Source organism: Salvia splendens, chromosome 9, assembly GCF_004379255.2.
Source record: "Salvia splendens isolate huo1 chromosome 9, SspV2, whole genome shotgun sequence".
Classification (NCBI taxonomy): Eukaryota; Viridiplantae; Streptophyta; class Magnoliopsida; order Lamiales; family Lamiaceae; genus Salvia; species Salvia splendens.
Window position 1 is genome coordinate 9,356,847 of NC_056040.1, and position 15,258 is coordinate 9,372,104.

The following is a 15,258-nucleotide window of genomic DNA, read 5'->3' on the forward strand; positions in this document are numbered from 1 at the left end:
ATTAAATAAATATTTATAATGCGGAGAAGAAATAAGGAAACTAGCCATTTGACTGTAATAAACTGAAAAGAAAGGTGGGCAATTAAATGATAGAACAATAATTAAATATTGTGTATACTATTATTAGGTCTATTTTATGTGATTAGACTGCATAACATCTAGGCGAGGTCACAGCACTACTTATTTTTTAAGTGCATGAACCTCTAGCCATGGATTTAAATTTAATGGTGTTTGTAATTCCAGTATGGATACAACTTTATTATGTTTGTTTTATTATCCTATGTAGAGTTGCTTAGCATGGCTTATACATAAAACGATAGTCATTTCGACACACTAATTCTTGAATTCGGCGATGAATTTTATGCGCCAAATAGAATAAAATACACTCTGTACATCTGTCGGATTTGAAGAAAGACCCGCCGTTAAAAATTGACATCAATCTTAAAGTTTATATAGTTTTTAAGTCACTTTCAAAGTTTATGATATTTAAGATTAAATTCTGATTTTCCAACCTTTGATATTAATTTAAGATAAAATTTTGATTTTCCAACCTTTGTATTATTTTACATATTAAAAAGTTATTTTTTTATTGTTTTCAATGTTTATTGTTTTTTGTCAAATCTTAGTTCGTATATACTCCTATATTTGATGACAGACTAATGTGAAAAGTAAGATAACAAATGAAGTTATGAAGAGTCATGGTTGATAACTTTAAAAAAAATTATATGAAAATATACTTCCATCATCTCAAGCTAGTTGGGACATTTCTTTTAGGCACGAGATTTAATAAATTGATTTATTAAAGATTAAAGTGGGGAGAACATAGTAAAAGAATGAATAAAGTAAGAGAAATGAATAGATATAGTAAAATAACAAATAGAATAAAACTTTTACTGAAAAAGAAAATGATTAAGCTACCATAAGACTCAACTATCTTGGAACTATGAGAGTATTTATATTGACATTTGAGGGCGTCATCATTATATGCATATGATATCTTAATTAGATGGAATCTAGCTTATAGGGTTGGACTTTCAAAAGAGTAATGTTAAATGGTCATATTATGGCCGGTCATAAAGAGTTAATTTAGTCCATTTACATATATAAAAAATTAGAATTATCGATATAACCTTATATGCGTGCGAATGAACTTGTGAATTGGTACTTATCTTTGAATTTCATTATGTAAAATAAATTAATATCACGAATTACTGTATACGTTGAGCAACAATCAAGAAATGACAGTAGTAATAAGTTGAGCAAAAACTACAAAAGAGCAGCAGTAACATGTCGAACAACAAATAATCAAAATGATATAAAAGTAAAATCAAGTAGTATTAAACCGAAAATTTGAAAAAAAATAATTTTTTTTGCTATTTAATCAATTTATGGTTGGCCATATAGCTTTATTCCTTTCCAAAAACGTGTTGATGCTATAATTTATTGCTACTATCATACCAAGAGTTACCATAAATAATGGAGAAAAAAATCCCTAGTCCATGCTATTCGAATAAAAACTAATTATAAAGGCGAAATACGATCCGATTTGAACTAGTAACACTAATTTTAACTACGTCTAGAATAATCAACTTGCCCTCTATTTGCTATTGATGTTGAATATCATACGTACTAAGCTTTTCTTTTTCTAAGATATGTTTCCTCATGTTGATGGTCAAAAAACTAAGGCTTATTCCAAAAGTCAGTGGCATTAAGCAATAATAGCTAAAATAGTTTGTTCTATTCACATAAATAAAAATCAAACCATTGACCTCATGCTTAAATGATGAGATGCTGGACCACCCATCAACCATGATAAGATTTTAATAGAATTGATTAAACGCTGCCACGTTTGACTGAATGTACAGCCAGTAAATTCTATATAGCCATTTTTAACTTCTGAATTGGAAAATTGTAGGACGACAAATTAGATTAGTGAAAATAACTCCCACTTAAAAAGAGGGAAAATAGCATAATTTATGTTAAGCAGTAGCTTATGTTTAAGTAAAAATTGCCAATTATAGTTAATTAACTTCACCGTATATCTGTCGTATTATAATCAGTTTGGTATCTAGATTCGCCTTCATCTTTTATCACCAACTCGAACTAAGTTTTTAACTACGTTAATAATAATTTTATACACGTAATTTATAGTATTAATAGAATAAAACAGCAAAACTAAAAACACGATAAAATGGTAAAGAACGGTACTACTGCCCAGAAAGAACTAAGTATCATAATAAGGTAAGAAAAAAAGTGATTATAATATTTGATACACCAACATGATTTTTAATTAGTGTGATTCGAAAAATAATTGCTACACCTAAAACAATAATGCTATCTCAACTCATGACTTTTGATACATCAACAAGATTTCACAATGAATTGGGTTTTTAGAAAATGCGCAAGAAAAACACAGCACGCAGAATCTTTGCAATAAATAATAGGCTAAAAGTTAAAAATGTTCTCATTGTGGGTTTTTAGAAAATGCGCAAGAAAAACACAGCACGCAGAATCTTTGCAATAAATAATAGGCTAAAAGTTAAAATTATTCCTCAACATATGTCTATTTTACGATTTTGTTCCTAAATTTTATCTTGTGAATTTTTTCATCCTGAACATTTCAAATCGAATCACAATTGGTCCTGGACTAACTAATCCGTTAGTTTTTAACAGTCAACAGGTTTAATCCCGATTTTGACCAAATTAGACTATTAATTATTAAATGAATATTTATTATTTAAAGTGGTGTCAGAAATCAGGGAGCAGCGGAAGAAATCGAGGATCTGGCTCAACACGTTTCCGACGCCGGAGATGGCGGCGCGTGCGCACGACGTGGCCTCGCTGAGCATCAAGGGTGCGTCCGCCACGCTCAATTTCCCGGAGCTCTAGGCAGCGCTGCCCGCCCCGCCTCGCTCTGCCCCCGCGACGTCCAGGTCGCGGCGGCGATGGAAAATTTGAGATTCTATCGCCGGCGACGTCGTTTCCTTCTTCGTTGTCGTCGTCGTCGTCGTCACCACCGTCGCTGGTGTCATCGATCGATATCTCCACGGCGTCGGAGAAGCTGGGCGAGATCGTGGAGCTGTCGAGCTTGGGATCGTGCTTCGATTCGGTGGAGATGGGGAGTGATTTTGCGTGCGTCGATAACACCGCGATTGAAGGGTGGCTGGATCCGCTGCCGCCGTGGAGCGGCGGCGCCACTGGCGACGGTGGGGTTTCTGGACTCTTTTCATTGTGGAATTACTGAGATAGATGGGGAACCCTAATCTATTATTTATTTTATATTTTAAATGAATATTTATTAAAATAATTAAGGAAATAATTAGGAAGTAAAAAGTCATAATTAACAATCTAATTTGGTTAAAATTGGGATTAAACCCGTTGACCTTTAAAAACTAACGGAACAGTTAGTCCATGACCAATTGTGATCCAATTTGAAATGTTCATGATGCAAAAATACAAAGATAAAGTTTAGGATCAAAATCATAAAATAGACATGTTCAAAACTAATTTTAATCTTTACTTTATAAAATAATGTATTAATTTTTTTATACTATAATATAAATATATGCATTGAATACACCATTGAATTTGAGTGCTCAATCATTAATACACGTGAGACGACTCTCAATTTTGGTCTTTACTCTATAAAGTAATATAATAATACTAATTACGTCATTGAGTACTTCAATTAATTTCTTTGTGTTGGTGCTATATGCCTATATATTAAGTGCAAGAGTATTAATTTTTAATACTAATTACGTCATTGAGTACTTCAATTAATTTCTTTGTTTTGGTGCTATATGCCTATATATTAAGTGCAAGAGTATTAATTTTTTTTATAATATCATGTAAATATATGCATTGAATGCACCATTGAATTTGAGTGCTCAATCATTAGAGCGTCCACTGTAATGTGGACGCGGCTATAGCCGCGAGCGGGGCGGAAGCGGGGCGGCTTATAGTGGGAAGGGTGTCCGCCGCGGGGGTGGACGCGGCGGGTGGGGGGAGGGGCGGCGGACGCGGAATCGCCGTGTGCGGGGCGAGGACGCGGCGGGGGGGGCTATAGCCGCGCCTATAGGCGCGGCGCCTGTAGTGGCACGAAGATAAAGCCGAGGCGGTTGCATGCGAATTTAATTTTTTTTTTACACTTCAATTCACCTATAAATACACCCCACTCCATTCATTATTTTCACACCATTCAAACACAACATCTATACAAATTTCTCTCACTACAATTTGGGGTCGGAAATGAACAATTTGTGGAGAGACAACTGGAATGCTCTGATTCAACAGGTGCAACACCAGGCCGCCCAGGAGGTAGCGGCCCGTTTGGCGGAGGATGCGGAGGATCCGATCCCTCGCATCATTACTCATCGGCGGACAATCCCACGAGATCACGTCGGTGCTCACCAACGTTTAATGGATGATTACTTCGAGGATAACCCCCGTTATCCACCCGAGATATTCCGCCGGAGATTCAGGATGTCGCAGCGGCTGTTCAACTATATAGCGACGAATTTGGCGGAGCGTTACCGGTGCTTCACCCTCCGCGCGTGATGCGGCTGGCCGGATCGGGCTGTCCACACAACAGAAGTGCACCGCTGCAATCCGACAGCTTGCCAACGCTGGACCAGCAGACATGTTCGATGAATACCTATAGATGGGTGAGACGACTAGCCTCACGGTGCTTAGGCAGTTCTGTAAGGGGATCCGGGAAATTTTCGGTGGGGAGTTTCTACGGAAGCCCAACCCGGATGAGTGTCAGCGCCTACTTGATATGCACGGGTCGGTGCACGGCTTCCCAGGAATGTTAGGAAGCATCGATTGCATGCATTGGGAGTGGAGGAACTGCCCCGTGGCATGGAAAGGCCAGTTCACTACTGGATTCAAAAGCAAACATCCAACGATGATACTGGAAGCCGTTGCGGACTACCGTCTGAAGATCTGGCATGCGTATTTCGGCGTGGCAGGTTCGAACAATGACATCAATGTTCTTCAGTCGTCGCCTCTCTTCAACGAGGAGTGCCGGGGGGAGGGGCCAGAAATCAGCTTCGTAGCCAACGGTACGCAGTACAGTAGGGGATACTATTTGGCAGATGGAATATATCCGCGGTGGCCCGTATTCGTGAAGACTGTCCACCAACCGGTAGGACCGAAGAAACAATATTTTGCGCGCAAACAAGAGAGTGCTAGGAAGGACGTTGAGCGGGCTTTTGGTGTCCTCCAATCGCGGTGGGCTATTATACGGTGTCCTGCACGAGTTTGGCACGAAGATGATGTCGCGAATATTATGTTAGCCTGTATCATATTGCATAATATGATAATAGAAGATGAAGGATTTGCGGCAGAGCGATGGGCGCCGGAAGAGGGTGCAAGTACAAGTCACGGTGTCGCGTCCGCGCCAATCCAGATGGGCGTACCACGGAGCAATGAATATTTGATCCAACGCTTCGCTGATATGCGCAGGACCACATCACATAACACACTGCAGGCCGATTTGATTAAAGAAGTGTGGGCACGTAGGGGAGGTAGTGGCGTTGTGTAAACTTGGTAGTGATTTGTACTAGATTCAATGTAGTGTGTGATTTTAATTTTAATTTAGTGTGTAATTCTAATTCTAATTTTAATTTTAATTTGTATTTTATTTTTAATTCGTATAGTCGGCTTCTTCTAATCCACTAAGAGCCCGATAAATTTGTTCATAATTACTTGAAATATTATAAAATGAAAGTTGATTATAAAATTTGGGAGCTATTGGAGGTGTCCATTATAGTAGCGGACACAAAATTTTGGGGCTATGGACAATAAAATTGGGGCTATGGATAAAAACTGGGGCGGGGCTATTGGGCGTGTCCGTCTTATAGTGGACCCCCGTAGTACACGTGAGACTATATATATTGAACCCGTGACTCTCAACAAATGATATGTTTACTAAAATAAAACATATAATTTGGTTAAGCTGTCTAAATATATATGAGGTGGGACCCTTAGGATAAGATATGAGCCTACCAATTGTATAATAAGGTCGTGAGGTACAAATTGATCTTAAAATACTAAATAGTAGTATTGTCTTATTATAGCGCCGGTGAAATTATTATTCAAGTTTAATGTTCCTTTTTAGTTAGTTTTTGGGGTGATGATATTTTATATAGTTATTTTAATTACATAAAGTGCATATATAATAAAAAAATATTTAAATAATGAAGTGAGATGTGATCCATTGTTAACTTTAAGTTATTAACTTTGCTAACTCATTAATACAAAATATTGAAATGTCAACATAAACTTAGTTCATATTTTAATACATTGTGTTGACATTGATATTTAAAACATCAACACAATATATTAAAATGTCAACGTAAATTTGTATTGACATTTTAATGTGATTGTGTTAATATTTTTAAAACACTGCGTCGATGAGTTAATAAGTTAACAATTTAAGAAAAGATTGCATTATAACTCATCGCTGGAGTAATAATACTAAATATATTTATCATTCACTGCGACAAAAAAGATTAGATGGAATAAAAACCAATAATTAAATTAATTAGTGAAATTAGTAAACGTGATATCTATGGCGTTGTCTATGATCACACGAAGTCCAATATGCAGCTCGGCGGCGACTTGGACCATGGTATAGTTAATGACTTAATGAGAAAAATTCCAATAATTAAGTGATATAATCATATTAAAAAATAGTGGTTAATCATTGTTATCAGGACTATAAAGCGTACTAATGACAAATTGAATTAATCTCGTAATGGGTTCGAGTTTAATGTACTCTTTCTTTCTTTGTTTTTATTTTTATATATTCCACAAAAATAGAGGCAATCTAGGATATATCTCATTAAATACACATCAACTCCGAAAATGAATATTATAGCTTCAAACTCAAAAAAAAAGGTTCAAATTTTGGTTCTTTACTTGTACATAATATAGGTATTCATTAAAATATTTCTAATATTAAGTTTGAATGATACATCTCTTTACTTGTACATAATATAGGTATTCATTAAAATATTTCTAATATTAAGTTTGAATGATACCTCGATCCCGTATGAACCTTTTTATCTCCATTTTCCCTTTTTTATGTGGACATAAAAAATAGGACACTCAATAAAATAATATTGGATACTATTTTATTTCTTTAATTGTTTTTCTTAATTTCTGATTTTCTGGTATACGTCGTTGTGATCGAAGTTGCCAAAAAATTAAGAAACAGAGCCTTAATTTGTGGTCCGCCGTAGTTCAAAATATCAATCATCCTCCTTTAATTTCAACAGAGTAACCAAAATATAATAATTTAGCAAAAAAAAGAATAAATACGATTTATACGTAAAATACACGACAATTCCAATAGCAGAAAAACATTTACTTTTTTAACGTGGTTGGCTATAGAGTTTATTAATGTGAACTCAAAATTATGACTTAAGTCATTATCATGTGAAGCTATACTAAAAATAAAATGAAGTAGCCACAATTGAACAATAGGGGAGTGAGCATTTGACTTATATTCGTGAATAGAGGAGCTTAGCTGGTTATTTCCTTGTTTTTTAGAAAAATATATTAGCCATATATCAACTTTAATGATTTCGATAATGAAATTTAATTCTAAATTTGAATTAATTCAACCATAACACTTATACTATAAAGTGGAGATAGATCACCAACCTCCATCCATGCTTGTTAATTTGACGTAGGGTTGGATCCACTATTTGATGTTTCCCCTTTAAGCTGCTATTGATGTTTTCCTCTCTTTGGCCTCAAGCTTTTATGATTCTTTTGATGAAATAAAGAATCAAAACTTTGTATAAAATGTGTGTATATATATATATTGTGACTTTTCTGTGTATATAACACGAATTGGATTGATTCTTAATGCTGAAACTATCGCACATATTTATACATGTTCAAACAACGTGAATGAAGAATCACATCGTTTCATTTAACCAAAGATACGTTGATTGGTATAAAGAGAATTGCATTTTCTCTTATATAAAAAAATCAACTTCCTTATCATTACGGTTTTACATGCATAACACCCGAATTTATATATATGTACATTGAATATCACAACAGTTGCTAATTAGATAAATAGAAGTGATAACTTCTTTATCATTAACAACTGACACCTTTTCTATTTCTTTTAATTCTCGGTGCCACATGTATACATATATAAACCATCATTTATGCATACAATCTCCAATATACATATATATATATTAGGCTATATATATACACACAAATATATATCAATAATAAGGTAAGAAAGGAGGGTTATCAATATACCTGATTCTAATTCATTAAGGGTTCGTTTGGTTTCATTGATAGCCATAGATAGTCATTTGTATCCACCCTCTATTCCATGTTTGGTTGGCATGATAGCAATCACTCTGACCCGCATCTTCAATCTAACGACCCGGCTCGGATTGAGTTATGGATCTCCACAAAACCGATAACTCCATCGGTGCTTCGACGTGCGATTGTACGCAATCAAAAAAGTGAAGATTTCAAATTTTGCATCAATTGACTCCAATACCCCTTCATTTACTCCATCTCCATCTACCTCTTCCACATTTGAGCAACAATTTCCAGAGGTCGCCGAAATCGGTGAGAGGCTGTAATCGAAGAGTTCACGGTAAGCCTGTTTTTCATGTGTTGGTTCCCGAATTGAGATGGTTGAACTACTATTCGAATTTCTCACCGCGTCTGCGTGTATTTGCAGGTTGCAAGTGAGGGTTCGGGCTAAATCGGACGACGAAGAGCCATGGCCGACCAAGACGTTGTTCAGAAGGTAAGTTCTTCAAAAATCCGATCCCGAAAAATGTGTACCCTGACGAGATTGAAATTACTCCAGCCAATTCGGTTAATGATGAGATTGAGTTCAATGTGTTCATTCCCATGGCCTTCGCAATGTGAGCATAAACTGCCGAACGTGTGCTGTTAAATAATTTTGGGTGTTATTGTATTAATTTTGTTGCATAAACTGAATGGAATTGGTTTTGTTCTTAAACGAGAATGGAGTTCTGCGTAGACAGATCGGCCTTCACAAATACAGCCTATTATGTTTTGCAGATTTGTTTGTGATAGGGGGGTTATTGTATGTTTTTTGTTGCATAAAGTTTCATGGATTTGAGGCTCTGTCAAATAGGTTTATGCAATTGATTTATGATTCAATGTTAATGTTTATGTGATGCTTCAGTAGTGATTATTATGTCCAATGTCATGGTGTTGTGGTGTGTATTTCAATTTGAGGAATCTTGTGCAAATTGTTCGTGTAGATTGCAAGAATAGAACCAACAGAGCTATTGATCTTACTTGAGGAAATACTGAGAAATCATCGGATGAACATGCTTCTAGTCACCATGTTTATCAATTTGGCCAGATCCAAATCACAAAAAAGGAAACGGAGGGTGGGGGGATTAATTACCGAGGCTATGATTGAAGCCATTCCGGCACATGTAAAGCAGATGGATAGGCTTGTCCGGGTTTCTGATCGTTCCTGCGTGGACAATTTGCGTATGGATAGAAACACTTTCGGTAGATTGTGTCGCATTCTACGGGACCGGGTAGGATTAGTCGACCAAAAATTTGTCACCGTTGAGGAACAAGTTGCTATGTTTTTGTCCATTTTGGCCCACCACAAAATGACACGGGTTGTAGGACACGATTTCATGCGTTCTTCTGAAACAGTTTCTAAGTACACTCATTTTGTGCTACGTGGGGTGCTTACTTTGCATGACATTTTTTTGGTTAAACCGGAACCGGTTGGGGATGACTGCACGGACTCACGATGGAAGTGTTTTAAGGTATGTGTAATCTCAAGTTAGGTGTATTATACGGTATACTAATGCTATTCCAACTGTTGACATTGTAGGGTTGTCTAGGAGCTTTAGATGGAACATACATACACGTGCGCGTGCCCATAGCTGACGCACCACGTTATCGTAACAGGAAGGGGCAAATATCAACAAATACACTTGCAGTGTGTGATCGCTACCTTCGGTTCGTTTACGTGCTGCCAGGATGGGAAAGTTCAGCTGGTGATTCCCGAATATTACGCGATGCCATTAGCCGGCCCCTCGGGCTTAAAATACCTAAAGGTCAAACTCTTTTTCATTGTTGTATAGTTGGTTGGCTGCTTAATCACCTTTTGACATTTGTTCTCATTGGTAGATTGCTATTACCTCTGCGACAATGCATACGCCAACAACGAGGGATTCATCATACCGTACAAAGGCGTCCGGTACCATTTGAAGGAGTGGGGTAATGGCGCTCAGGCACCTCAATCGCCCGAGGAATTGTTCAACTTGAAGCACTCTAAAGCTCGGAATGTTATTGAGCGCTCATTTGCAGTACTGAAGATGCGTTGGGGAATATTCCGCAGTCCAAGCTTCTATCCTATTGATGTCCAAACTGGATTGATCATTGCATGTTTCTTGCTCCACAATTTCATACGCACGCAGATGGAGGCGGATCCGTATGATGCATTGGTTGGAGAACATTATGAAGATGGGTATGGAAGTGATAGCGATGATCCTGTTGTTCCCACTATAAGTTCGGTTGCACCAACACCGGCGTGGATGAAGAAACGGAACGACTTTGCTTCTACAATGTGGAATAATAGGACAAACATGTGATCGGAATCAATTGCGTGGGCGGGAGCTAGGGTTTGACGAGTATTAAATTGGCAGCCCCAATTTAGGGATGACGAGGGCAAATTGGGATTTTTAACAAATATTTGAGGACAAAACCGTCATTCCGTATTGCCTATCTATACTTTATGCAACCCAAACCAAACAAAGGTGTTACAATCTCGGGATATGAATCTCTTCAACCAAACACGTGGGTGTGATTGTTAACTCCATCCTCCAACATGCTATTGGAGTCTACTAGCTTCAAACCCATGTTTGGCTATCACTGAAACCAAACGAACCCTAATCGAAACTGATTCATCACGGTGTCGTCTTTAATATTAGAATCCCTTTTAACTTTTAATATTATGAACTTGAACTTTAAATTTTAAACTAATAAATACATAGGTGACATAAGAATATAAATATTCCTACAAAATAAATATAATAGGTTGCACCTTGAATTTTACCTCCAATAATTTGAATGTGACAATATGAAAGGGAATGGAATTAATGTCATAATTTGTTTAATTATAACTAACTTGTCTATAATAGGCTAATTCCTATACCTACCCTCAAAATAGTTGGTTACAATATTCTTTTTATATCGAAAACTCGCATTGTGACGACAATATAAATATATGGTGAATATAGCATATATATTTGATATATGTCACCCATTTTGCTATTTACTATTATGCATAATTAGACAACATATTCTAAGTATTTAGTTAGCTTAGTTGGTCTGTGATTTGGTCATGTAACTATTTGATTGTGTTCGACTCTCCTTGCTGGTTCAATTCTGAATATGGGCCGTTTATTTGATTTTCTATCTTTTTAATTGTGAGCAATTTTTTATTTCTTTCTTTTTAATTGTGAGCAATTTTTTCACCTAGACATCCAAAGCAAAAAATGTGGGCTGGAATAAAAAAAGTATAAGCATAATAGAAATCAAATAAATATACTCCCTTCATCCACGAAAACTAGTCTCATTTCAAAAATTAGTAGAAACTTTCTTTCATGTTTTATCCACTTTTTCACCTTTTCTCTCTTATTTTTTACTTTCCATGTACTACTATATCTACTTTTTCTCTCATCTCTCTTACGTTCGTCAACATACGAGACTATTTTTTATTGATGGAGGGAATATAAAATGTATCGGAGAAGAGAAAGTGTAACTGATAAATACAAAGCAGCACATAAGAGGAGAAAAATGCATCTCAATCTATTTATCTCTCTCATTCATCTCTCTCGCAGCTTCGTAATGTCTCGGGTTGTTTCTATAATCATCGACACTAAAAAGTATGCAACTATCGTCAGTGTAATCTGGACCCCCAGTATAAAAATCATGCGTCCGCTACTGACTGTGTTAACATTTTAAAGATCAATGTCAACACAATATATTAAAATATCAATTAAATTTATGTTGACATTTCAATGTCATCGTGTTGACATTTTTAATACACTGCATTAATGAAATAGCAGATGTAGCAACTTAAGAAAGTTAGCAATGGAACATACCTATAGATTATTGCAATATGTTAAATATTTAAGTGAGTTGCATTTTCATAGTTACCAATGAGCAAGCAATTAAAAATAATGATTTTCTCACTTTTTGACATAACCAAGATACTATTTTATCATTAGCACTATTTATTCCCTAAAACACAAAAACGAGTCAAATGAAATGTATTCAAAGTTCAAACTCTGTGCTCTACTAAATTTGTCATTCTCTACAACTTGCAGTTTATGCATGTAGTATTATTATGTGCATATGAATTACATACACATGATGTATAGCCAACCAATCTCTATCTTAAACCTTACTACATAATTTCCACACTACATGTTCGAATATACCAAAAACGACCTCCAATCAAAGAGGAAGACATAGAAAGTGTGGAACATATCTTACGTGACACAAATCATCCAATCTCTTTATATACACACAACCTCACACTCAAAATCTCCATCTCCAGTTGCAAAACAGATCCAAAATTTGAGCTTTTCTCACCACAACAATGGAGAATCCTGAGAAAATTGAGGCCTCCAAAACCAAAAAAGAACCAAACTACAGAGGAGTGAGAGCCATGCCTTTTGTCATAGGTACAAAATCTCTTGCAAATTATAAATCAAGAATTTTGAAAATTAATTCATGGTTGTTTATTGGTAGGTAACGAGACATTTGAGAAGCTTGGAACAATTGGGACATCTTCAAATCTTCTAGTATACCTCACCACCGTCTTCAACATGAAGTCCATCACCGCCACCAACGTCATCAACATCTTCAACGGCACCTGCAACTTCGGCACATTGCTCGGCGCCTTCCTCTCCGACACCTACCTCGGCCGCTACAAAACCCTCGGCCTCGCCTCCGTCTCCTCCTTCCTGGTACATTTATTTATTTATTTTACTTAAATTAAAATATCAGTTAATTTTTACAGACTGACTGAGATTTACCATTGACAGGGCATGCTGGTCCTGACAATGACAGCGACGTTCCCGAGCCTGCACCCGCCAAAATGCGGGAGCGGCGGCGCGTGCGTGGAGGCTTCGATGGGACAGATGGCGTTCCTTTTCACAGCGTTTGTTTTCCTGGTCATCGGGGCTAGCGGGATCCGGCCGTGCAACCTGGCGTTCGGGGCGGACCAGTTCAACCCGAACACGGAATCGGGCAAACAGGGCATCAACAGCTTCTTTAACTGGTACTACTTCACCTTCACGTTTGCGATGATGGTGTCGCTCAGCGTCATCGTGTACGTGCAGGCCAGCATCAACTGGGCCATCGGCCTCGCCATCCCCGCCTTCCTCATGTTCCTTTCGTGCGCCTTCTTCTTTGTCGGTACGAGGATCTACGTCATGATCCTCCCCCAGGGGAGCCCTATCACCAGCGTCATTCAGACGCTGGTGGTCGCGTTTAAGAAGAGGAAGCTGCAGTTGCCGTCTCAACCACTTAATTCTCTCTTCGTTTACCACAATCCCGATTCCATCAACTCCAGACTCCCTTATACTGAACAATTCAGGTATTTTATCTTATTTGTGTTAGGATCGTCGACTGCAAATAGTGGTAACCCAAAAATTTGAAATTACTTTTATATGTAACAAATTATAGGTGGTTGAATAAAGCAGCAATAATAACAGAAAATGACGAAATCAATGAAGATGGATCAGCAGCAGATCCATGGACTCTTTGCAGTGTACAGCAAGTGGAGGAGATCAAATGCGTGATCAGAGTGGTCCCCATTTGGGTCTCCGGCGTGCTATACTACGTCGTTTTAGTCCAAACTCAGACATATCTAGTCTTCCAAGCCCTTCAAACCGACCGCCGGCTAGGCCGCGGCAGCTTCAAAATCCCGGCCGCCACCTACAATGTCTTCACCATGATCAGCCTCACCATCTGGATCCCGGTCTACGACCGCCTCATCGTCCCCCTGCTCCGCCGCCTGACCGGGAAGCAAGAGGGAATCACGATGCTGCAGAGGATCGGGTTCGGAATATTCCTCGCGGCCCTGACCATGCTGCTGTCTGGCGCGGTGGAGGCCCACAGGAGGACTGTGGCCCTCACGCGCCCCACACTGGGCGTGGAGGCCCGGCGCGGCACGGTGTCGGCCATGTCAGGGTTCTGGCTGACGCCGCAGCTGGCGCTGACCGGGGTGTCAGAGGCGTTCGCGGTGATCGGGCAGATTGAACTGTTCTACAAGCAGTTCCCGGAGAACATGAGGAGCTTCGCGGGCTCCTTTTTGTTCTGCGGGTTTGCTATATCGAGCTACTTCACGAGCTTTCTCGTGTCGGTTGTGCACAACACGACACGTGTTGGCGCGTCCGGGAATTGGCTTGCGGAGGATTTGAATGAAGGAAGGTTGGACTATTTTTACTACCTTGTTGCGGGGTTGGAGTTTTTGAATTTGGTGTATTTTTTGGTTTGTGCTAAGTGGTATAGGTATAAGAGTAGTGATGATACAAGTGATGGTAAAATGGAGGTGCCTATGGAGAAGATTGATGCTCAAAAATCAGTTTAGTTAGTTTTAGGTTTTTGAATAAATTGGTGTTGGTCTCACAAGTTTATTAAATTTCCTTGATGGTGGAAATACAATAGTCGAGTTCAAATACTCCCTCAGTCCTCCCGATTAATTGTCATTCTTTGACCTGGTATGAGTTTTAAGAAATGTAAAGAAAAGTTGGTTGAAAAAGTTAGTAGAATGTGAGACTCACTTTTAAAAATTAGTTTTATAATAAAATGTGAGTGAAGTGAGTTAGTGGAATGTGTAACTTACTTACCATTTATGGTAATAATAAAGTGTGATAATTATTGAGGGACGGACCGAAATGGAAAAGAGTGACAATTAATCGGGGACAGAGGAAGTATAATTTAAGGTGGTTAATTCTTCTTTGAAAATATACTGGTCTTGCTTTTATGGCTACTAAATCACAAGATACTATAGTGCATGAGAGATTGATGGAGACAATAGAATCGGATAGAAATATGAAGTACTTTAATTGAATATTTCAATGTTCTTTGCATATTTAGAATTGAAGTTGATTGTGAAACGGACTTTCTGAGTATGGGTTTACTTACGGCATGAATACGTTATTCGAATATTTATGAGCCTAATTGATGGAAATA

At 37.8% G+C, this 15,258-nt stretch overlaps 2 protein-coding genes and 1 pseudogene across 2 annotated transcripts; all 3 read left to right on the forward strand.

Moving 5' to 3' along the window:
• Window positions 1–2,191: 2,191 nt before the first annotated feature.
• Window positions 2,192–3,244, forward strand: LOC121749120 (annotated as a pseudogene).
• A 6,820-nt stretch (window positions 3,245–10,064) lies between these two features.
• On the forward strand, window positions 10,065–10,640 carry LOC121749121. The gene is made up of 2 exons (XM_042143722.1): window positions 10,065–10,086; window positions 10,177–10,640. The coding sequence occupies exons 1-2, from the start codon at window positions 10,065–10,067 to the stop codon at window positions 10,638–10,640; spliced, it is 486 nt and encodes a 161-aa protein (XP_041999656.1).
• A 1,853-nt stretch (window positions 10,641–12,493) lies between these two features.
• On the forward strand, window positions 12,494–14,743 carry LOC121748372 (protein NRT1/ PTR FAMILY 2.11-like). Its single transcript, XM_042142687.1, has 4 exons — window positions 12,494–12,740; window positions 12,808–13,025; window positions 13,104–13,657; window positions 13,747–14,743. Exons 1-4 carry the CDS (start codon window positions 12,656–12,658, stop codon window positions 14,651–14,653), a joined length of 1,764 nt encoding a protein of 587 aa, XP_041998621.1. The 5' UTR covers window positions 12,494–12,655; the 3' UTR covers window positions 14,654–14,743.
• The last annotated feature ends 515 nt before the right edge of the window (window positions 14,744–15,258 follow it).

Excerpts from the sequence above, each read along its gene's own strand:
- LOC121749121 (XM_042143722.1), top strand. The coding sequence starts at position 10,065 with ATGCCATTAGCCGGCCCCTCGG. Across the intron at positions 10,087-10,176 it reads GCCATTAGCCGGCCCCTCGG|ATTGCTATTACCTCTGCGAC; the intron begins GCTTAAAATACC and ends TCTCATTGGTAG.
- LOC121748372 (XM_042142687.1), top strand. The coding sequence starts at position 12,656 with ATGGAGAATCCTGAGAAAATTGAGGCCTCCAAAACCAAAAAAGAACCA. Across the intron at positions 13,026-13,103 it reads CCTCCGTCTCCTCCTTCCTG|GGCATGCTGGTCCTGACAAT; the intron begins GTACATTTATTT and ends TACCATTGACAG. Across the intron at positions 13,658-13,746 it reads CCTTATACTGAACAATTCAG|GTGGTTGAATAAAGCAGCAA; the intron begins GTATTTTATCTT and ends AACAAATTATAG.